The following is a 24296-nucleotide window of genomic DNA, read 5'->3' as shown; positions in this document are numbered from 1 at the left end:
ATAACAAGCGAAACAGACATTTTAACATCAGCTTGAATTTTTGTGTTTATAATTTTTCACTGTGGTGATTTAAAGGCAGACCAAAGCGAGCTTCAAAGTCCCTCTGCAGGGTGCTGGTTTGTTGGGTCTCCAATCTGCTCTTCTTACACATCATTTAACGTGAATTTCTCCTCACTAGATAATATGGCTTACAAACCTCTTTGAAGTCAGCTGCTATGGTGTCTCACTTTGATACCTGAGTATTTGGTGACGTGTTCTGTAACTTCTGACTTTAGTACCTGGTTACATATTCTTCTGTTTGCTACATGCAGTTGGGTGAAAGCCGTAGATAAAAGCAGTTGGATCACGGTCTGATTAACATTGAGGCATTTTCACTCAGCTGTTAGAAAGAAGGAGAACCTGCTTTTGTCTGCCAGATAATCAGAGTCCCTGAGCTCTGATGGCTGAAAACAAAAAGCCATTCAGAGGAAACATTTCTCATCTCTTCAGCTGCTCCGCTCTGATACAACCACCATCTACCAGAAAACAGCAAACATGATGTCAACAGCAGCAGACTGGTCTCAGCAGGATAATGGCTCCTGACTCATCTACTCACACATCCTTCGTAGAAGTTCTTGATGTAGTTTAAAGACATGATTTGCTCTCTGACGTCCCCTGTGTGACTCTGGGTGGCTCCGGGCCCTCGCGGCCAGGACTCCACAAACCTGCAGCTGAACTCTTCCACCTCTCTTTCTCTCTCATGAAATCATGTAGCCTTTTATCTCCCCCTAAACACACTGACCCACTCAGTGGAAAAAACACAACAGGGACCAGGGGGCCAACAAAGAGCCAGGGGCGGGGGGCCTGGGTCGCCCGCGTTTTAATCCCTACTGGACCCTGTCAGCAAAAAAGCCCTCCTGTGGAGCACAATGCAGAGGAAACACCTGGTTAGGTGAAACAACTGATGGGTTTATTCTTTATTTCTGTTAATCTGGAGCTTCACTCACTGAAAACAAGTTCAGATTTCAACAAATGATCTAAAAACTAAAAGCTTCCTGCACTTTATTTCAGAGGTTTTGTTGAAGTGGAAACATGAGTCCATCAGCATCAGGAGTCAAACACACACACTCCTACTGCACACACATCTGAGGTCCCAAAGATAGAGAGAAGAACCAGAACCAGATCAGAACCAGAACCAGAACCAGTAGAAGAAGTTAGTCACACACCAACCGGAATCCTGGCGGAGTGCTGTTCATTCCCTCTCTTTTTTCCCAAACACAGATCCCAGTTTCATCCCAGCTGTTGGACAGTACAGGTCAGATGAGCCTCAGTCAAGTTACATGGAGGTGAGGTGAGCCACTTCCTGGCACGACTTTCAAAATAAAACAGAAACAGAAATCTGCAGCTACTGAGTCTTTCTGCTCCGTTTAAACAGGAAGTAAGAGCTAAAACTGACCTCCAGGTTCTAGACTCTGGTGAATCACAGGGAGAGAAAAACCTGCAGATGATCTGAACTGAGTGTAAACAGGAACAGCAACATAAACGCCTTTGAGCAGCAGGGCTGTGTGATGTGTTTACATGCATAGTGACATTATATAGCACAATCAAGTATCTATGTTACTTCAGTTGTTCAAATATCAAATATGAGTTAAAAGAAAATTTACTTCATAACTTGGTGGTTTTAAAATTGGGTTCCTGTCTCTTTAAAAACTCCTGCTCTCACAGCGTTTTCACCAGCATTTCTCTGAGCAGTAGCTCCTATAACGAGCTCAGCAGCTCCACCAGCTGTTTGCTGATTGCTGCCGGCTAGTCTGAAGGAGCTGAGTCGCTGCTCTGTGAGGCAGAAGCCCAGTAGCTTACAAACTGCAGCTCAGAGGAGGAGCTGCGTCTCAAAGGCGGGGCTACAACCAACCAGGTGTTTTGCACAGCTGTATGGTTGCCATGGAGATTAAAGGATTTCTCAAACATGCTAGAAGGAATCAAGGCAATGCTACACTCATAAGGGATTAACATTATAACATAATGTACAACTCAGAAAAGTCGAGTTTACATATTACTGCCCCTTTAAGCAACTTCTTGAGTGTCACACTTGAAGGTTTCTGAACTGACAGATTGGATCTTTAATCAGTAAGAACATTCAGCAGAGATCCAACTCGTCCCACCTCTGACTTTAACCATCTGTGACAGAATCAGACCCACTCGGTCGGTTAAAGTCTCGTTAAGCAGCGAAACAGAAAGCTCCCAGATGGAGTCCTTTATCTCCAAGAAAACTTGGACGAAGGTGAGAAATAAAATAAGTTTTCTCTGTTGTCAAGTTCTCCTGATCACATTCTGCAGATGTCACGAGGTGGGGAATTATTTCTGGACACCAAACAGATTCTTGGTCATGGCGCAGAGCTTCTCCTCTACATGCATGTGATAAAAACCATGCTGCACATTTAATCCCACGGCGAATTATTGCAGACAGAGAACCTGCTGAATTTGTAAAACACACACAGGCTCTTCATACAGACTCATGAAGGCGTAATAAATCACTTCCATTGCCTATTTGCACATTTTATGTCTAAAGATACCAGATTCATCAAAAACATCCCAACATCCACATTAATATGCGGCTTTAGAGTCAGCAGCAGGAAAATCACATCTTCAGGAAAACAGACTGTGCTGCCTTTACATCTGTTTCTGTGAGGATTCAGCTTTCTGCACGGCTGGACTTTGGTCACACTTCAATATGCATCAGACAATTCAAAGGGAGAAATGGAGCAGGAAGCAAACAAAGGAGCTGGGCAGACAAAAGGCAGTGCTGAGCCACAGCAGAGAGGCTTTTTTTTACCTGAATCAAACCTGATCTGTCTGCTATAGGTCTGGATCCAAACAGAAAGCAGCAGGTTGACAACGCTGCCCCTAGTGGCTGCATTTCTGTCACCTCTGAGCTGCAGCAGCATATGAACCAGAGACTACAGCAAAATCATCAGCCATGTAAAAAAAGTGAACAAATCCAACATGCTCTGCTTAAATCAAACCAAAATGAAAATTTCTAAATAAATATAAAACACTGAAGAGAAAAAAAAAACAACATCTTTATGACACACGGTGATGGCAGCATCATGCTGTTGGAACAGAAAGATGGATGGAGCCCTGAAGACTTGATGCTGGGCTGGAGCTTCACCTTCCAGCAGGACAACCACCCTAAACATCCATGGTTTAGATCAGAGCAGATTCATGGGTTAGAATGGCCTAGTCAAAGTCCAGACCTAAATCCAACTGAGAATGTCTGGTAAGATTTGAAAATTGATCTTCACAGACATTTTTCCCCCAATCTAACTAGAGCTTGGTTTATTTTTAAAAGAATGGGGGAAACTTCTAAATCTTCTGTTTTTGATATTTCTTTAAAAAATGTCGGCAACGAGAGAATCTTTAATGGCTCTGCAGCAATTAAACCCTTTAACGGAGCATTAGGCTGGGATTTCTTTATTTTCAAATTACGAGAATGAAGTCATTATTATGACAGTAACAATTATCACAAAATTATCACAAGAATGTTAGGAGAAAAAAGTTGTTTTAGTGATAAAAATGCTCGGAGATAAGAATAATAATCATGTTTTTATCACTGGAACCTCGAGAAGGAATTCAGATTGCAACAGAAATGTTCCAGCTGGGAACATTCCTGGAAAAAAACCATAGAGCAACAACAAGAAGCAAAGCCAAGAAAGAGCTGGACTGGTAGAGAACTACACACACACCCACCCACACACACACACACACACACAGCAGACAGCTGGGTTCCAGTATAAACATGCAGTAAATAATGAACCAGTCTCCCCAACATGACAGCAGTTTAAGAACGAGATTCTTTTCCCGTGGCTTTCTGTGGTTCATCCTCCTGATTTATTGAGAAGCACGTGGGAGACGAGCTGAATGAAGCGCGCGCACAGCAGAGAGGGAGGCTGCTCTCCAACAGGTGCATCCTCCTCCTCCTCTTCCTCTTTCTCCTCCTCCTCTTCCTCCTCTTCCTTTTTCTCCTCCTGCCTCTCTTTACGCGCTCAGCTCCCTGCCTCTGCTCACTCTGCGGCTCAGACCTGCAGCCCTCAGATCAAGTGTTGCTCCAAACTTTTCTCTCCGCTCTCAGGCTGATCCAGCTGCACCACCGCGCTGGTTTTACGCGCAGCAGCTCCTGCAGCTGGAGCTCCCCTCCTCCCCAGCATGGATGACGAGTTCCTCTCCAACCTCTCCCCGGCTCCACCCGGAGACCCCGAGGCGTTGACCCCCAACTCCACCGCGGAGCCCGGCTGGTGGGGGGCCTCCGACGGCGGGGAGACGGTGCACTTCGTGGTGCGCTGCGTCATGACCTCTGTCTACATCCTCATCATCACCGTGGGTCTGCTGGGGAACATCATGCTGGTGAAGATCTTCATCACCAACAGCGCCATGCGCAGCGTGCCCAACATCTTCATCTCCAGCCTGGCTGCGGGCGACCTGCTCCTGCTGGTCACCTGCGTGCCCGTGGACGCGTTCCGGTACTTCTCGGAGGAGTGGGTGTTCGGCGAGGCGGCGTGCAAGCTCATCCCCGTCATCCAGCTCACCTCAGTCGGCGTGTCGGTGTTCACGCTCACGGTTCTCAGCGCGGACAGGTAGGAGGACCCGGTGAACTCCGGAACAAGTTTTATCTGCTGGAAGGAAAAGCTGCAGGAGTTCTGATGGTTAACAGAGGAAATCCACAGAGATATGAAATGTTCGCTCCCCTCTTTGAGCCCCTTCAGCGTTGCACTCGATTTTCCTAAAATAGTAAATAATGGAATCAGCTTTTAATTAAGAACTGAAAGAAATATCATCGCTATATTTAGTCTGGATTAAATTAATAATTTGACTCTGTGTGGATAAAAATAAAATCCAGAATAAATTCAAGCATTCATGATTTTTGTTCCTTTTTTTGTCATAAACACAAAACTCGACTTTCATTCCTGCTCTTGATCGCTTCTAGTTTCACATCATCCACATTTTTATAGCCATCAAAACTCCATCTGAGCAGCGTCAGTAAAAAGTTTTCACCCCCTTTTATCGAATCATCAACAGTAAAATCTGGCTTTTTCCCCCACAAAAACATTGAAAAAACAACAACAAAACTTTTAATATGAAAGTGAAAGTGATTTCTACAAAATAATAATTACATAAAAATATGTAACACAAAAGCAGTGACTGCATAAATATTCACTTCCTCCAGGTCAGTGTTTGTTTGCAGTCGGTGTGGCTCGGTTTCACTCAGGCTCATCTGCTCTGCAGTTTTCCTCCATTCTTCCTGCTGAGCCTCTGTCAGGTTGATTTGGATCAGCTGAGAACAGGTCTGGGCTTTGACTGGGCCACTCTGGAACCTCCACCTTGTTGTCTGTGCAGCTTTCGGGATGCTTTCTGTTGTCGTTTTCCTGTATAGTTACGTTTTCTGAAGCCGTCCTGGCAGATGGAAACAAACTCCAGGATCTCCTGATATTTTGATGCTTGCTGCATGTTGGAACCTGTTGGCCACCGTAACGTTGTGCAGTACAACAGTTCCACCAGTAGTGAAACAGTCCACAGCATGATGCTGCCACCGCCATGCTTGACAGTTGGTACGTTGTTTTTATGTTTGAAAGTCTCACTTTGACTCTTCCAAACATTGTTCTTGTCATTTTGGAGACGTCTGGATGATGATCCAGAAAAAGCTTCTGGAATGACCCAAGACTCGACTCCATGATTATTAAACATCTTTAGAAGGAAACCAAGGAATTTAACTGAACTTTACCAATTTCACAAGGAAAAAAGAAAAGAATTAAGTTTGTTGGTGGCAACAAAAAGCGATGATGTATATTTGAGCTTGTTCAGCCCAGAGACAACAAATGAACAAAACACTCAAAAAATGATGAAGGTCTGAAGAAGCCATTTTAATCCAAACAGCCATGCATAAACATTTCTTCTTCTTCTTCCTCTTCTTTACTTTACAGACATTTCTCAAGGCTTTGTGTTTGTTTTGTGGGCAGAGATTCCTGGTGGATCAATCCATCTTCAGTCCATTATCTGCTGCTTTTTTATTGTCCTCCTGCAGAGTTTTCCTTCATTGATGTGTCATTCTTTAAATCTGTCCAAAAAGGTTGAAAAAGAATTTAAAACTTTAGTATATTCTGTTTTGCTGAATTTAAGGTTTGGATGAATGAAACATTTACAGGACAGATGATCAAGTGACTCAGCTTCTTTACGTTTTAATGTTTGTTCCTCTGCTGGGATCGCTCGCTGGTTGCTGCAATGAAAGATGTTTGTTCTCCTGTCTGGATTCCAGCAGCATGATGTAGTCATCAGAATCAGTTCAGGCTCTGTTGGTTCTCATCCTCCTGGTTTCCTGCAGCGCCTCCTTCTGCTGCTCAGCCGGGATTCTGGTCTCTCTCCAGCTGAGACAAGTTTACACCAGAAACTATTTGTTTTCACTGAGCAGTGGTTCAGAAACTCACCAGAGTTTTTCTCCTGCAGTTTAATCTGCAGCTGGAAGAAATGCAACCTGCTGGCTGATTTTCATGCAGCTGCTGCAAATCTCTCACATACTTTACCAGTTTATTTGAGTCTAAGTACATCTGATACATTCCTGGGAGATTTTATTATATTGTTCATTTAAGTAAAAATATAAATCAATGGTGTCAAAGTCTAACATAAATTAAAAACTGGGATAAAGTCACAGATCAGTCTGGGTATTTATTAAAGATAAGTTTTTCCTTCTGTTCATTTAACATAATAAATGTTTTTTTATGAAACAAAGTTAAACTTTGGTCTAACTTTAATAAACAAACATAGTTTTATAGTAAAAACTTATAAAATAATTCAAATGAAAAATAACTTTTGTAGCAGGAGAGCATTCTGGGAATTGTAGTTTAAATGGTGCCTTTGCTGTGTATTTGCAGGTCAGTTCTAACAGACATTTGGAGTTTTTTTCATTGGCCACATATGATCATACTGTGGACCACATTCAGCCCACGAGCCTCATTTTGAACCCTGTGGCTTATAAAATTAGCTTTTAGATTCTCTTCATGGAGATTTAATTCAAGTAAAAATAAAATAGGAATACTACATCAGAACAAAGAAATTAAATTTGTATTAAAAATAATTAAAACTAGTTTATGCACAACATAAACAGGCATAAGACTGCTGATGTAAGTGTTCTCCATATCAATGGAAAGTTGTGTGGAAGGAAAAATCTAACAGAAACATTGCATATTCATTGCATATCATTAAGATAATCCTTATTTTATATTATTGTAACATTTGAACGTTTAGTTTTCATCAAATGTAAGCCAGAATCATTAAAATATATACAGTTATAATGCCTGAAAATGAATGTAATGGTTTTGTGTAATTTATTAGTTTTATTTTTACGAAAAAATAAAAATAAAAAAACAATAATTGAAGTTGATCTTAACGCCAAACTGAACATTTCTGTTTTCTGTCGGCCTCCTTCAGGGAGGATCTTCAGAAGCTCAGAGCAGAAATAAGAAATAAAACTTAATTCTTAGGTTCAGCTTTTAGACATTTTCCAGAAAATCTCTGCTGTAAGTGGAAAGAACTGGATGTTCAGTTTGTTCTGACTGAACTGAAAAAAATCAGCATTCATCGCATGAAACTTAATAAAAAGAGTTTATTCTACCCAGATAATAAGATTGCACTATAATCTGTTAGCATTAAAGATATTGTGTGAGGAAGACAGATTGGTGTGATCAGGTCCATCATTCTGGGCGGCGTTATAACCCAGAACAACAGCAGGATAATAATCATCATTTTTCTGATGAGGAGAAAAATGGCACAAAAGAAACGGTGAGGACAGAGTGAATCAGTTCTACAGGAGAGCCGGCGTTGTTCTGGTGTTTGTGATGCTGCAGCAGAACAAACTGAGCCTCCAGACTCAGCAGACAGAGTTCAGTGCTGCTGGTGACAAATCACCGGCTGGAGGCTCGGCTCCACGAAGAGGTGGAGCTCATGTTCCTCAGCTGGGGGCCGATCGGTCAGAGGACAAAATAAATCAGCTCATTGCTTCTCCATAAATCAGAGCGTATCTAAGGTGGGATTCATGTTTTAATGGGTCTGGAGGAAATAAGAGCAACACCATTAAGGTTTGTTCAGCTCTTCCTAGACTTTGACTGGGACATTTCAGCTCAGGTCATTTTGTCACGTTGCTTTAGAGAAAATAAGCTTCCATTTAATCTTTCCAATTCACTTGACATTTAACACGTGCTCTCCTAAGTAACCCCCAAAACAACTTTATTTTGCAGATAAACAGTATAAACTTTAAGGTGTTTATAGAAGAAATAGGAAATATAGAAATATCCTTTGTTGTCCCACAATGGTAACAAATAGACTCACACAAAGACAAAACATAAAATAGTTATAAAAACAGAATAAAGAATAAAAATCTGCACAGTAAGGGCAAAATTTAAGCATAAATATTGTGCAGTTATATAAGAAACTCCATTAAAAGTATTTATGTTTCTGTACAAACTGATATATAAATTTAAACTTGTTGACTTCTTGCTCTAAAAGTGTCTCAGTGCTGCCCTCTTTGGGTTGAAGACTGGCTACTACAGTTGAAGTTTCCTGTTGGTTCCATCAGTACAGCTTGGTTGACCTTTACATAAAAGCATCTCAGTCAGACATACGCCCCCTGGTGTACACTATCAGCAACAAGGTTAGCAATACTCAACAAATATAAAACTGAAACTATCAATTAAAGGTCTGTTCAGAGCGTGACTTCGTAAAGTTCAAATCACACATGTAGGAATGTAATGACATGTTAGACACTGCCGAGGATCATATATTATAGAATGTTTTGTTGTTGTCATATGGTGGGCAGAAGTCTGTTTGAATTTAGCGCATTAGCATTTTAGCATTTTAGCATTAGCTTCCATTAAATTCCATGTTGTTTATTGTTTATGAGGGTTGCACAAACTAATGTTTTAGTTAGCGGTGCCTACTGCTGGTCTGCTCAGTTTCTGCAAAGCAATTGGTGCTTTCACATGTTGCCAAAGTATCCAGTAACAAAAAAGAAGTTGATAGATTTGTCGCTATAGCCTTTTCTTTCTTCTTTTTTTTATGCATCAATTAAATCCCCTACTCCAACATCTCTGACCAGCTTTCTGACCGTACAGCCAAAGATTTAGAGAAATGGCAAAAGCAAATGAGGTGGATTAGTTACTTGGATGATGTGAGTTACAACCACATTTAATTTTCCTTTGAGATAAGTCAAAGGAGGTGGTTTGACATCGCTAATGTCTTCCCACTGGCGTCGCGTTGACACGCATCTGTAGGCTGCAGAGCATCAAACACTCAAAACCTCTGATTCTGTTTGGATGTTTGCTGTTTATGTTGGTATGAATTATAAACTGTGCTGAAGCCACCTGTAACACCATTTTTTCTCGAAGCACTTGCATCCCTCTGTTGTCACCTCATTTACTGCAGACAAATGTAAAACAGAGAGAGCTCAGAGCTTAAAATATTCAGAATAAGAGCTACCTGGAGCTCCTGGAGGCCCCGAAGTCCTACAGGAAGCTCAGAGGTTCTTTAAAAGTCATTTATCAGAGTTACTAAAGGCACAATAAAAGTCTTGAAATAGATAGAAGAAAGGAGTCAGTGAAAGCTACAGGGAGTCGTCTCCTTTGTTTCATCAGTTCCTTTCTTTATCACATTTCCAAGGTTGATTGTTTTCTCCCCCAAATTTTCCTCCTGACTACGTAACTCCATCTTACTGCAGATCTCTGATGGATACTTAGAACCTTTTGGCTCATTTATGGTTTAAAATCAATGGAAGTCGTGCTGCATTCAAGGACATCAGGAAAAAGGCACACCACAGACATTCAACATGACATTTAAACCACAAAAGTACAATAATGACACATAGAAATATCACAATAATTAGTTTTAAATCATGTAGTAAAGCATTAAGTAACGCTTTCGTCATGTCATCACCTTGTTCTGACCGAACGCTCCTCCCCGCATCAACGTCCGCCTCGCTAATGAACGACAGAGAAAATCTGGAATCAAATCAGCAGAGGCGTCTAATGAATCATATTATCTGAGTTCACGGTGTGTAAATCACATTCACAGTGACGTGTGGGTCACAGATGCCAGGGTCGATTATTGTAACCGATCCGGGACCGTTCGTCTGGAAAAAAGTCACGCATGGCTTTATGTGAAGTATGGAGACGCTGTTTATTAAACATGTTTCTAAAAAATCTTCCACCAGAACAGCAATGACTTTAATATGTAAATTAATACATAAATAAAAAGGCTCAAACAGCAGCTGGAAATGTTAAAGAGCTTCACATTAAATCACCAGATAGAAAGTTATGTTTATTTATATGAATGTAATCTGCCTCATAATCTGTCAAAATGTATCAAAAACCAGTTATTTATATTAACTACTGGTTCCACTGAGCTGTTTATCTCTGATTTATGTAAATAAGAAACAAGAATAGAATAAAACGAAACTCTAGCACTAATTGTCTTGTTGTAAATGAGCAGGAAGTGGTTTCTGTCTGATTTTATCCACCATCACCATGTACATCCACGTTTTTCTTCTGTTTCCCAAATTTAAAGCTGCAGAAATATGTGCAGTAAATTCCTGGCAACTGTTTGAAATTATATTTAAGTTTAAAACTCGATGCTGAAAATGTTTCATTCTCAAATTACTAAAATAATTCCCTTTACATTTTTCTTTTCATATTTACCAAGTGACATTTTGTTCCAGTCAACCAACATCAGTTTAGTGGATGAGTTTGATCTTGATTATATTTCAGTATTGTTTTATTACCAACAATCCAAACGGTTTTCATGCACTTTTCACTTTGTCCCTGTTTTCTGAGCTCACCGGCGCCCCCTGTAGGGACGTCAGTGTGGTGTTCTTCGCCCTGCTGGTTCTCACGGAGCCGACCTTGGATTAGAAACCAGCAGGAACTCTGACTTTGTGCGATTTCACAGCAAGGAGCTGAAATGAGACAAAGGGCGTCCAGAGCTAAATATTTCATAGAGAATTAGGACGTTAATTACTAATCAAGGCAGTGTTTGATGCGTCAGAGCCTGTCATTGGTTATTAATGATCAGTCAGCGCTCAGACAGACTAATCAGTGATCAGAGGTAATGACGTGACGGTCAGACAGGAGATCACGTCTCTCACGGCGCAGTGGAAGCAGAAGCAGCGCGCCGAGCACGCTCTGCGTAAACCTCTGTGCGTCGTAAATGTCCGTCCGGTGAATTGTTGAATGAGCCCAACAGGCGGCTGAGAGCATCAGTTAAAACTCTGACAGCACAGAGGGACGGCCCACAGACAGCAGGGGATTTACAGCCGGCCGGTTCCGATCCGATCGGATCATCAGATGCAATAAAATGATCCAGTGTGAAAATATCATTCCCTCCCACGTTTAACTTTCTGCTGCCGGTCCATTAAGTCAGCTGGATTTATCCTCTGTGGAGAAAACGTCCTGCGTCTGTGGAGGTTTTATTTCCCCTCCTGAACAGACATTTAAGTAAAAGCTGATTGTGACTAATTTAATCAGCTCCGTGAGCTGCGTCTGTGAGACTGAAGGACAGATCTTCACACAGCAGCTCGGTATTTAATCTGAGCGTCTTCTGCTCCTCTGACCCAAACATCATAATCCATATTTTTATTGTAGACAGAGACAGAGCAAACAAAGCGGTTCCACCAGCTTGTCCTTCACTGATAGATATATCAGATCTATGGAGCCCTTGGATGTTATTAGTTACAGCCAGAAATTACACGCATGCGCACAGCGCTGGAGGGCAAAACGATTCTTTTTCATTCATTTAGTGCATTAAGCCACAGCAAAGGGGAAAGTAACGCAGAACACATTACAGAACTCAAAAGCATTTTTTCTCGCTCTCTGTGTCACTACACGCAGACTCGTTGCCATAGCAACTGAGAACAACGCCACTTTATGTTTCTGAATTCAACACCATAAAACACTCAAACATTTCCCAAACAATGAACCGAACATTCAGTCCGGCCCAGTTTTATGTGTTCAGGCTTGGTGTTTATTTTGTGATTATTAATAAGTGATCGCTGTGGTAGATTAGCCACCGATGCTATTAGCTAAGCTAACACAGCGGTGGTTGATTAGCTCATTTAAACACCTGCTCTACTGATGATCAGTCGCCACGTTTTATTTTTAACTGAACCGAAACCCACAGATGTAACAACGGTTGTAACATGTAGACATATTTCTCTCTCCATCGCTACTTTTTCTCTCTAAAGTTAAACTTTTTTACTCTTTGTGTTGACAATTAGTAGGAGAACTCTGTTCCTTTTTCTCTTAATGTCATGCATAAGTTTAAGATTTAGCGCGTTATTTTAACAATAGTCACCGTTAGCCAGCAGCTTTTTGGCCTCCAGCAGGGAGACGGGGCATCTTGACGTCACGCTGCAAAGGGTCCAGTCCATGCAACATGCAGGAAGACACCAGATTTAACCTTCCACATATTTTAACTCTGAGTTATGAATCTATTATTTTTTCCACAACATTTGTCGCTGCCACAACTGACTGTAAATATGAATCTGCAGCGGCAGAGTGCAGCGGTTTCACGGCCACTTATGGCTTATTCCCTCCAGTTTGTCCCAGCAGACTCCGCTGTGCGTCAGGTTTAATACGATGAGATGATTAATGCTGAGGGGGAGCAGTGAGTCAGTGCTGCTGACATACAATATTTATGTGCATCTCATTGGAAAACATTGAATATGTCAAATCTCCGAAGGCTTGTCTGAATTTTAATGATGTCACGGGGAAAAAGAAGAGTGGCTCAGGTTTCCAGGTGTGTTAATTATTCAAAACTCCAGCATCTGTTTTAAGAAATGAATTACTTCGATTTCTAAACTCTGACATTTACAGCTATGGAGGGTTTAAAAAGAAATAAATAATTAAGTTAGAATGGAATTGCTAGAAAATTAATGCAAAGAAAGCTTGACTGGATTTTCTACGACTGAACTTTTCACCTATTGGTTATAAAGTCAGCACGTTATAACGTATGGGAGGTTATTTACAGCCTCCTTTTATCAACGTTAAATGAAATATTAAACAATACATAGTAAATATTAACAAATAAAATGGTTCCAACAACAAAAAAAGAACAAAAAACATCAGAAGAAATAAATCAACACATGAACAATTGACACAATCATTGAGAATCAATCATTATTTAATTAATTTTATTGACTTTTATTCATAAGTGCAGCTATAATAATAATAAAAAAAACATTTGATTCTGTGCTCCAGGTTTTATAAATGAAGAGAAATAAAATCTTCTGATGATTTAAATTTCAGATTAAATGACAAAATAAGAGTCACTGTGCTTGTTTTGGGTTTCACTCAAACTGACGGACTTTCCTGCATGTTTCTTGTCGCTGTTTTTTAAACATGACTCTCAGCTCTCCTGGGGTGGAGAAAACAGGACCTGGCATGCATGTCTGCAGAAAAGGTCAGGGCATTAAGTGTCACATCGGAAAGCAGATGAACACTTCAGACTCTTCATGAACACAGAGTCGAGTTAAATCCTCCTCTTGACCTTCAAAGGAACATCTGCAGGTTTTTAGATCCCTTTATTTTATTAAAATGTACAAATAAGCAGGTTTAAATGTTGTTTCATTTAAATTGGTTCATATTCTGACGCCGACTTTTCATCTCTGGTTGTTTCTTCAGTTTCCAGTTGATGTTCGGTCTGAGCCAAGTGATGACGCGTCTCAGCAGCATCTCATTACCTGCTCAGTTGGTTTTACGCCCATTTAGACTGAATTCAGCTTATTGTGCACAGAAATTACAACCAATGAAATCTGAACTGGATTTGTTTACATGGCAAACAGATCTGTTCATATCAAACAAACCCGTCACCATGGAGAGCAGTTCATCCATCCAATATGACTCCAGCTAAAATACAATACAGTCATGTTTGGTTTATGATGCTAATATGAAAGAGATGGTAAATTAAACAGAGTTGGGAGGAGAAATTATGCAGCTTGTCAACATGAGATCAAGTTTACAATGACAGGAGTGAGTAGGAGACTTTGTGTAAAGCTAATTGGATCTCAGAAAGCATTAAATCATCATTTAGCCTCTGAAAGTGTTTATGTTGATGTTAGAATTACCCACTATAACATCTTTATGAGTACTGATCACTAAGTCAGATAAAAACTATGAGAATTGATCTAAAACTTCAGAGCAAAGGCCTGGTGATGATGCAGAACCACTGATAAGCTAATCAGTGGTTCTGTTAACTGCATGCTCAGCATAAACTGGATAAGGTAAGAAATCAAGCTGCAGGAAAGTGTGTTAAACTACAGCCTGGAAGCTGAATTTACTCATTTTCTAATATTCCTTGAATGAAGGGCCAATCCATTCTGTCTTATTTGAGTTTTTACATTATACAAGCTGTTTTTCTGGACGTCACCCAGACAACCAGCAGTTGAATGAAGAAATGCTGCTAAGCATGTTGCAGTTTTTATTGTTTTAATGTTTTCATGAGTGCTTGGGAAGGAATGAGTTGCAGAATCAGTGTTAATGGTCAGAGTTGTGTGCAGAGGTGATTTGACAGCATGCAGACATTAAGTAAAATAATAAAAGTGAAAAAGATCAGTCAGTTTTAGGAGAACCAGGCAGGTTGTGGTTGTGCAAATATGCTGATTTTGCTTCTCAGCAGAGTAGCTGGCAGGCTGGGAGGCGTTCATTGTGTTCATCAGAGAGCCTGAGGGAAAAACTGTCTGGTTTTTACAAACTGCGGCTCTGCAGCTGAGCTGAAGGGAAAAGTCCAAACAGCGTCGGTGTGTGAGGACCAGCTCAGGTCCAGAGAAATGTTCTGTCCTTCTCCGGCTGGGAGCAGAGCTTCTTCTTTATGGCACACTAACACGGTGCAGACACCAACCTTCCCAGTGATGTACATTAAACCTGAGCTGCAGGTCCTGCAGCAGCAGCTCTGACTATGTAGATGTGAGTAAACCAGCAGAGTGTGAAAGCAGGAAAACTGAGCTAACAATCCGTCTCATTAATGAGCTTTCAGGAAGCGGTTCTCCTGGCAGCTTTAACATCCTCCTTCATCTTAAACACAACCGCTCACATCGTTGTGAACGGATTCCTACATGAAGCATAAAAGCTCAGAGGTGTAAGGATCCCCAAACCGGAGGTAGAAATGACTATTTCACACCTTTACAGACTAAAACCTGAGAAAATAAATCCTTTCTCCCTCAGTTAATGACTTCATCATCAACTACTCTTATAGTTTATCACCTCAGTAGAACATTTCACAGAGCTGTCAGAAGGTCTGCTCTTAAAGAGTCACTCTGGCTAATTGCTTAAATTATTTGTTTAAAGTTCTGGAAGGATGAGAGTCATTATTTTCCTACATCTTCTTTTTAAAAATGTCCAACTGGAAGTTAAAGGTGACCTGTTATGATTCCTTGAACAGTTTATGGTATCTCTGTGGATTATAGAAAACATGTTCATTCTTTTATTCTGCTCAGTTCTGCCTATTTTCAGCTGTTTCAGCTTTAAAAGAAATAAGCTGCTGCTGGCCACGCCCCCAACTCAACATTTACACTATGTGAAAATGGCTGCAGATAGATGTGCAATTATACAACTGTATATCTTTGAAAAGCAAAAGTGGAGCCTCCTGCACGACCAACAAAATGCATCAAGTGGTTTCAGGATGTTAAGTTGTCATTTCCAGCAGCCATTGCTGAGGTTGCTAGGTAACGGGACAGTGCCTGCTGATTTGTGACATTACATTTGAAAAGCTCATTTTCCAGACACCAACAAAACCATAAACTTATTTTAAAAAAACCAGCAGAGTGATTTATTTAAGCACTTTAACTGTTTTTAGAATCAGTAGAAACCCAAATGGAAGTACAAAAATGTGCAAAATGTGAATTTAGCATAAAATGTGCTGACTCACTGCTCCTGTAGATGACCAGCCCCACGTTTTAAATCACCATTTTCCAGCTTCCTGTTTGGCGTTGAGCTGCAGCTCCTCCTCCTCCAAACCACTTCTGTCCGGCATCATCCATCTGAAAGCCCATAACATCAGCCTAACAGCAAACTCATTTCCAGATCTGCTACTCACCCAGCTGTGTTTCTGACCCTGGTGGTCTCCAGTGGGCCCCTAACGAGGCTAAAGGCCCCTAACGAGCTCTCAGTGGCTCCTGACTGGGCTGAAGGTCCTTGATGAGGACACAGGCCTAATGGATAATTAACACGGACTGGACTGGCTAACTGAAGCTAAATCACTTCCCATCAATATCAGGGACAGTGATGCCCTGTTGAGTTGAAGTTTTCTCTGAACTGATTACAGCTGGAAGCCCAAAGCTTTTTGTCACTTACAGCCAGGAGAACAACTAGTTTGTATTCTTTGGTTTTTCTTGGTTTATGTTGGTGTTTGGTGTAAAATCCCGTCAGTGACCTCACTAGAAAATACTGAGAAAAGGTTGATGTTTGGATATTTACCCGGCTATTTTCCACAACTGTATCACATCTGAAAACAGATTCTTTCTTCACCAAAATACAAAGTCAGGGGTCACACCAACCTGATACACAGAAATGAAAGTCCTTGCTGTTGATGAAAGACGGCGACCTGGCAGGAAAAAGGGAAAGAAACATTTCTTCCCACCTTTGTATGTGCCATCGATTTTTCTCACAGCTTTCTGCCACTAAAGTGTCAACACAAAGAGTTGTGATAAGAGAACAAAGAAGAAGTCTGCTATTTGGAGAGATGGATTCTAATGGTAGGAAATGGCTTCTTCTGACAGATAAAAGAGGGTCAGGAGGGAGGATGATGAGGATGATGAGGATGATGAGGAGAGGAATGGAGCGGAGCGTGAGGACGGGGTGGACAGGAAGTCTGCAGGTCCACGACCTGCAGACTTCTTTGTTTCTGCTCTGCAGAAACAAACAACACTTTGTTTCTGCAGAGCTCGTCTGGTTGGTGATGTTTTATTTGGATTTAAAGATGGCTGACCCGCTGCATGTCAGCAGAACTCATCTTACATGTTTAAAAAGCTCGTTAGCACAGACAGCCAATCACATGGCAGCTTCTTGTGCATTATGAAGACAGCTTCACTAATCATAAACATTAGTTCTGTTAACACTAAAGATCTACACCAACACTGTATTTAGCGCATGCTAATGCTAACTGAAAGGCTACTACCCTCGAGCACCAATGTATGTAAAATATGATTTACATGCTGTACGACGCTCTTAGCTACCGTATTTATATTCTCTCTACTGTCTGTTTTATTTTTGTTCCTCAGAAAAGCAGAGAACCTGAGTACAGTAGACTCTAAACGCTCTTCACTCACTTCAAAACAACAGCAGAAATATAAACACAATTATTTTCATAATTATTAACAGTCGATAACCAATAATTCAACACAGATGATGAACATTATGCGACTGAAAGTTTACAAAACTGACAAGAATTTGTGGTTTGGAAATAAAGCTAAGACATTTCAAAGTTCAAACCCGATTCTTCAGTCGTCTCCTTTAGGTTTTAAACAAGGGAAGAAATATCAGCAGCTTATTATTGTCATGTCAGACTAGAAAATATGTCAAGTGGTTCTTTACAGTATGAAGTGGTTTGTCTTTTTTCACTTCATCAAGCTGAAAACGATCTGTCAGGTTTCATATTCCAACTAATCTGCTAATCTGTCCTTTGGTAACTGATGGCTGTTCATTCATCTCAGTCACTTTATTCAGTCGTTTCTCGGCTTCGTTACATTTGTACATTTCAAGCAACATGATCTGGTTTACCTCAGGAAGCAGTGAAACTTTCTTTTGTTTCTCAAAGTGAACCTGTAAAATCCTGAAACTCTGTAATATTTACTGCGTAGAAACTCCACTGAGACACTTTGGCATCTTTCATCGTCCGTCCAAGGACTGATTCATTTATCACCAGAGTCTGTGGGACTGCAAGGTTAAACCGCATTACATTCTCCTCATGCCAGAACCACAGCAATTATTCCCAACTGCAAATATGACAGTTTCTGAAAAAGGGCACAAACTTTATACGGTTGGTTGGTTTCACAATGTGCGCAGCTGAACTCCAGCTTCCGGTTAATGAAGGAGGATTTCCAGCTGAAAGGCTGAGAGGAGCCGCAGGTGAAGCTCAGGACCTGCTGAGGTCTCTGAGCGAAGCCAGACCACTCAGCTCTCAGACGCTGCGTCGCAGCTGCTGGAGGAGCTCCAGCTTCCTCGGTGCACTTTTAAACAATTAATCTGATGCATTGAAGAGAACATTAAAAACGTCAGAGTGCATTAAAAAGCTTCAGAACACTGCTTCATGTTGGGGGACATTAAATCCTTCAAAGTGGAAAAAAACAGGATGTAAAATGTGACAAAGGTTTGTGAATGTTTTTCACCTCTGCTTCATTTGGACACAGAATGTCTGCAGCTTGTAGCGACCTGGTGATCCTTTATGGGGAAAAACACGGAGCTGATTGAAAAACAAAACTGGTCAAAGAAAGACCGATGGAGATTTTTATCATCAACTGATTCAAGAAATTCAGATAAAATTTGATTAAGCAGCTAAGCTGGACGGCCCGACCCGACATCTGAATCAGACGGCTGAACTCCTTCATTAACGTCGTCCTGCCTCGAGACTTTAATCGATTCAGGTGAGCTGGAGCAGGGATCCATCTGATCCACCTGATTCTTTTTATCAACTTATTTTATTATCGTTTTTAAAACCTGTTTTTAAAGTGCTACATAAATAAATTTGACATTGACATCTGCTGCAAAAAGTAATTTATTGTACTGGAGAAACTTATTCATGGATTTGTTCATTTGTATTGTGTGTTCAGCCATATTGTTTGCTTGCTAAGTGTTTCTGCACTTAGAGTCTGAACTAATCTACAACTCAGAGAGGAGAAACTCTGAGCTAAAAATGATCTGGTTCCAGTTTGGGAGGTTTACACCTAGGGAAGCAGTCACTGTTTTATTCTGATCAGTAAAACAGATTCAGATAAACGACCAACTGGATCGGCGGCGGCGCAGCATCCAGGCAGAAATAGATCCTCTGGGACTCGAGCACACAGCTGTGGGGTTCTCCGATAAGCCACTGGTTTTTCTTGGACATTAATTTAGAGGTTTAGTTTTTCCTGAAGGAGCTCAGTGTGGAAGACACCAGCTGTCATCTTATTCATGTGTCCAGCTGCTGCTCACCATCTCCATATTTAACATCAACAGCTCCTGGAGGAGCAGCTGACTCTCAGCTCCATTAATGACTCAAACAGCAGGGGGTGCCGGCACTAATTACAGCAGCAGAAACGGACCGGCTCTGGGTCCTGAGTGAGCAGCTTGTGTTCTGATTAGATGTGTGTCGTGGTCAGAGTCTGTGCATGGCGGCAACCTGACGTCGTCCTGCCTGCAGCAGGAAGACGGAGCGGCGCCGCCGCCGCGCGTTTCTGTAAACGCAGCAGCAGCAGGAAAACTTCAGCCAAACTTCATTGTTTTCAGCCTTATTCTGGTTTTTGTCTTGGAATAAACAGACCGACAGAAACGTCAAACCTGATTAGTGAGACACACTTTTTCTCTTTCGTTGCTATAGAAACCTGGACAAACATTATCCATCATATTCAGATCGAAAGCCCACTCAGGCTAAAATTATTACAAAACATTTCTGTTTAATTCAACTTAGAGTCACAGAGTTTGAAGTGATGGATTATAATGTGATTTTTGAAAAATATTAATAAATCCATAATTTTTAACTCGTTCAACACAGGAAGTCAAAAATGACCCCATTTTTCAGTTTCTTCTTAGTTTTTCAAAATAAATTAACAATAAGCTACTAATTTATTTACTCTCGTCTCATATGAACAGATTAATGAATCTGTTCATGTAATTTTTATAACATTATAATTAACTGTTATAAATGTCCAGATGTCTCAAACATCTGGATTAATGGTTCTGCCACATTTCACCAACATCACAGCCAATCAGACGTCTCTGCAGAAAATAGATCAAACATATTTCTGTATAAACAGAAGTGAGTTAATGTTGACTAGTAGCTCATGAAATGTTCATAAACTCTTAGCTTCAAGTTTTAATATGTAAAATAAAAAGAGTGCATTACCAATCTGTTGTTTTGCTAATAAAATGATATAAAAACATTAACAAACAATAAAAATGAGCAACTTGACAGGCTGCCGGTGCAGCCATTACCCTGAAACGCCAACATACATCAAGTTCCTTCAGTGAAATCCTGAATTTACTTGATGGATGAAAATAAACAATAAGACGCCGCAGAGACTCAGAAAATCCTGAGTGGGAGGAGAAGAAGCCCGAAAGAATCGCTCTTCATCAAAGAGACGGCGTCAGAACAAACTCAGGCAGGAGCTTAAGCCTCAAACAAACTGTCGTCGTTCGAGAACTAGAGGAGGTCATGTCTAAGAAATCCTTGAAATGTGAGGGTTGAAACATTCGTGTTGAACAGCTGAGATGTAACAGTTTAAAGGAAGCATTAATGCCAGGTTGGAAAGACAAGAGCTGGAATATAGTGGAAGTGAATTAGAGGTCACACTGCAAAAAAACTGCCAATCAGTTAGGAAAGGGAAGATGGCAGGATATTTATTAAGGAGGCTGGAGGATGCAAACACACAGAAAACATCGAACTGAGCCGCAAACGCCTGAATGATGCAAACTCCAAAACACACAAACAAAAACTAACAGAAAAACACAAAATACTGCAATCACAGAAAACAGAAACAAAAGGGAAATTCAGTAAATAATGAAAACAGCAGCAAGAATGAAATGTTGGAACCTCGCTCCACAAACAGAAGTCCTCCAGACCACCAGAGGGAGTCGACCTCCAGACACTCAGCAAAGAAGTGATGTTCAGAAGAAAGTTAGAGGAAGAAAGTAAAAGTGTTTTATGCTGCATGTCTATTTCAAACATGCAGTATTTTACAATAACACAGCAGCGTATTTACTCAGGTGATATTACCTACTCCAGACTCCCCCTGGTGGTCTGGAGGACTTCTGTTTTGCAGAGCAAGTTTCCAGTATTTCATCTTTTTTTCCCTCTTTGCCTCTATTTCCTGTGGTTGCAGCACTTTTAGATTTCAGCCTTTTTATGTTTTTTGTGTTTTGAAGCTCGGATCATTTCTGTGTTTGCAGTGCGTTTTGCTGTTGGCCCTTTCTGGCCACCATAATTTATGCTTTGATCTATAAGTCATACATGGAGATAAAAAATAAAATAAAATGAGCATAAGAGCAGGACCATGAAGCTCCAAAGATTATGAAACTTTCTACTTAGGTTCTGTTCATGTTTCTGACTTTCTTAGCCAGTTTTAGGGTTATTACAGGTTAAAGTTATACTTTTCTACACATTTATATTCTCTTTCTTCCATTTCAGAGACAAAAATATCTTTATCTGCACTTGTATCAAACACACATCAGGAACTTCATGTTTTTACATTCTAAACTGATGTGAACATTTAAGGTTTTAAATCTTCAGTTTGGTATTCCTGTTTAAATGCAGTCTAACTCATGGAGCGTTTAGCTGCAGTGCATTAACAGATGGCTGATAGTCACAGGTCTGAATTAATCCTGCTCCGTGTGACTGTGCTGCTAAATCACGGATCTGCTTCGCCCCTCAGGAATTTAAAATGCACAAGGAATGATTAAAATGGCAAAGTGCTCTGGCTTCCTCTTTGTCTTTTTGCAGCCTCAGCCAATCGCTGGTTGTTTTTCATCGTTTACGTCACCAGGAGAAAGACTACACATTTATTTGATGTTTGCATTTGGAGCCGAAAACAAACAGAGATTCTTTAATGATTGATTTGAGCTTTTCATTAGTTAGAACAGAAACAGAGGCAGGATTTTATATTCTGTTTCTTTCCTCCGGAAAACAGCTGAAACTTCTGAGGCGGAAGCAGAATAATAGCTGTTGTGATGGGGCGTTGTCGAGTCCCTCAGCAGCCCTGACAGAAAACAAAGAAGCAACACCAGCCTGCTTGTTTTTCTCATCACGGCTGCAGGTACAAGCTGATCGGTGCGGCAGACTGCAGCCGTGCATCATGGGAGCTGACCCCAACAGTAGCCTGTAGCCTGCAGAGCTGCTGCAAGAAGCTTTTCATGGAAATGTTCATGTAGCGGATTCTGAGTTTCATGGAGATATATGAACATGGGAGAACTTTTATGAACTGCTGGCTAAGGGGAAAGTTTTTCTGCTTAAAGAAGTGAAGTGCAGGCAGACCTGAATGATGCTTCTGCTCCTTTAAAATGTCAACTCTCTGGGGATTTATGCTATATTGAATATTTTCTGCATCTTCCAATTTTTCCTTTTTTATCAGCTGGATCTCAACCAGCCAACCTCACCTAATTTCCACTCTGCTGTGGAAACACGAGTTGTAGATTTAGCAGAAAATGATTTTCTATCCGTCTGTATGTGACGGACCGGCGACCAGTCTGGGGTGACTGATGGAGATACTGATTACTGATGGAGATACGAAGCAAAAAGCCCACAACTGTCACTGAGGTAACTTGAACCTGACAAAAATAGCAATAAATAAGAATGTAGTGAAATTAACCAATGAAAAGCAGACGCTACTTCTGAGATCCAGCCTTCACACACTGGCTGGATGGTAAGGTGAGGTCAGTTCTGGCTCCAGGAAGCTTCAGGAAGATAAAGTAATAGAGAATCTAAGTGGATTTCCAGTTAGAGGTGGACCTGCAGGGGGATCATCAGCGGCTTGGCTAACCGTACGCTGAGGCCTGGAGAAACCGGCATCTTGGGGTTTGATCCTATCGACGTTTGTGTAAAGGCTATGAGGCTAAAATGGCCGATGCATCAACCTGGTTCTGCTTGGTACCACATTATTTGGCTGCTTTGTGCTGAACAATCAGGCTTTCAAATGCAGTCACATCTACTCTCCCCTCTGTCAACCCAGGAACCAGAGGAAGTCCTTCATTCAACAGGAAGGTCTGCCTGAAGCCTCTCAGTGTTACTCGTTTTCTTGTCTCTTTAACTTGTGGATGTTCATCCTGAAGAGCAAATCTGCTTGTTTTTCTAGTCTACTGGTAAAGAATGACTCTAATAGAGGTCAGGGAAAGTACATGATGAGCATTATTAATTAATATAGTCTTTAATTAATGAATGCAATCAGATAAGGTCTTTTCAATGTTTAAGGGTCAGTTGGTATTATTCTCATTAGTCTGCTGGTCTGAAGAAGCACATCAGCTGAAGTTATGGCCACCATCGGTCAGTGGACTGGAAACACTGGAAGATTTATGGCCAAATTAAAACGCTGATGTTGACAAATGTGCTTGGGTTAAAAAGGCCAAATTATTTTGTATGCTCCTGCCTCATGACCTCATTAGACATTACTTTCTACCCTACATGATAGACATGCTTGTTTTCTGTGGGGACAGGACTGAATGCAGGCAGCGGGCATCAGTTTTTACAAAACAACTTTACTTAATTATAGCAATAAAAGAGCTGAAAAGCTGCCATCCTCTAAGATAAATAACATTTGGTGACGTTTCACCGTCGGAGGCTCCAGGCGGTTTTACCCTGCCTGGTTCAGGGGCTGCAGCAGAGAGGAGAGTAGGTGTGACTCTGAGGGTCAAAGGACTTTAGCATGACATGCTAAAGTCGTGACACGGATCCAGGATGCCTGTTAGCGGGGTCATAAGGTCAAAGACAACCTGGGCAACAGTCAGAGGCAACATCATCACACAGCAACGGAGGACAGTGTGTCCCAATGAGATTTTATCAAACTTTGATCAAATTTATGGTTTTATGATGTGCAGGTGTTTGAACCTTTAGTTTCAAGTTTCTTGTTCATCTCGTTAGATCTTCTTGTTTTCTGTAATCAGACAGTTTTTCTTGGCAGCTGAACAGGGAGAGCTTGTCGACTTAATGTAAGCAAAATGTTTCATTTGAGTTTGATGCCATCTGCTTGGCAGCACAGTTCAATGTGTAAATCCTCTGCTGGTGCTCAGTGAACTCAGTTTATGCAAAACCAACTCTGGGTCGGCCCAGTAGGAAAGATTCTGCATCAAATATTTCTATTCATTTAACAGCCACAAAAAGTCTAATTCTGCAGTCAGACTGTCAAAGATCTGCTGGGATGAAGGAAGAACATAGCTGAGAGTTTGAGACCTGGTTGAAGTCGAGTCACAACTCTCAGTTTCCTGTCACAATGCTGCAGAGACATCGATTTCATGTGAAGACGTCTCGTTTCTTTTTGCAATTCCACTCGACTCTCATCTCACTTCAGCGCTCCGTCTGGGGTCTGTCCCGTTGAGCTCCATTTCTCAGGA

At 41.0% G+C, this 24296-nt stretch overlaps 2 protein-coding genes across 6 annotated transcripts in view; one reads left to right on the top strand and one right to left on the bottom strand.

Annotated features, from left to right (window-relative positions):
• LOC103146778 (gap junction epsilon-1 protein-like) overlaps positions 1 to 24296 on the bottom strand; it is a 43318-nt gene that overhangs the window by 4305 nt on the left and 14717 nt on the right. The window contains exon 1 of one of the 3 annotated variants that reach the window (XM_007564815.2): positions 596 to 1796. The exons of 1 other annotated variant lie outside the window; for it this stretch is intronic. In XM_007564815.2, coding sequence (XP_007564877.1) covers positions 596 to 634 — 39 coding nt within the window. In that variant the 5' untranslated portion in view covers positions 635 to 1796. Of the gene's footprint in view, positions 1 to 595; positions 1797 to 24296 lie in introns of those variants that run through there. One more of the 3 variants, XM_007564816.2, reaches the window with a different exon arrangement.
• The window catches only part of nmbr (neuromedin B receptor), a 38724-nt gene continuing 17470 nt past the window's right edge, over positions 3043 to 24296 (top strand). For all 3 annotated transcript variants that reach the window (XR_001663739.1, XM_007564819.2, XM_016677888.1), the window contains exon 1: positions 3043 to 4610. Coding sequence is in view for 2 of the 3 variants with exons in the window: in XM_007564819.2 (XP_007564881.1) it covers positions 4183 to 4610 (428 nt within the window). In the remaining variant the exon portion in view is untranslated. The remainder of the gene's footprint in view (positions 4611 to 24296) is intronic.

Source organism: Poecilia formosa, unplaced genomic scaffold, assembly GCF_000485575.1.
Source record: "Poecilia formosa unplaced genomic scaffold, Poecilia_formosa-5.1.2 Scaffold168, whole genome shotgun sequence".
NCBI lineage: Eukaryota > Metazoa > Chordata > Actinopteri > Cyprinodontiformes > Poeciliidae > Poecilia > Poecilia formosa.
Note: the sequence above shows the minus strand (reverse complement) of the source record. Positions and strands in the feature narration are given on the sequence as shown.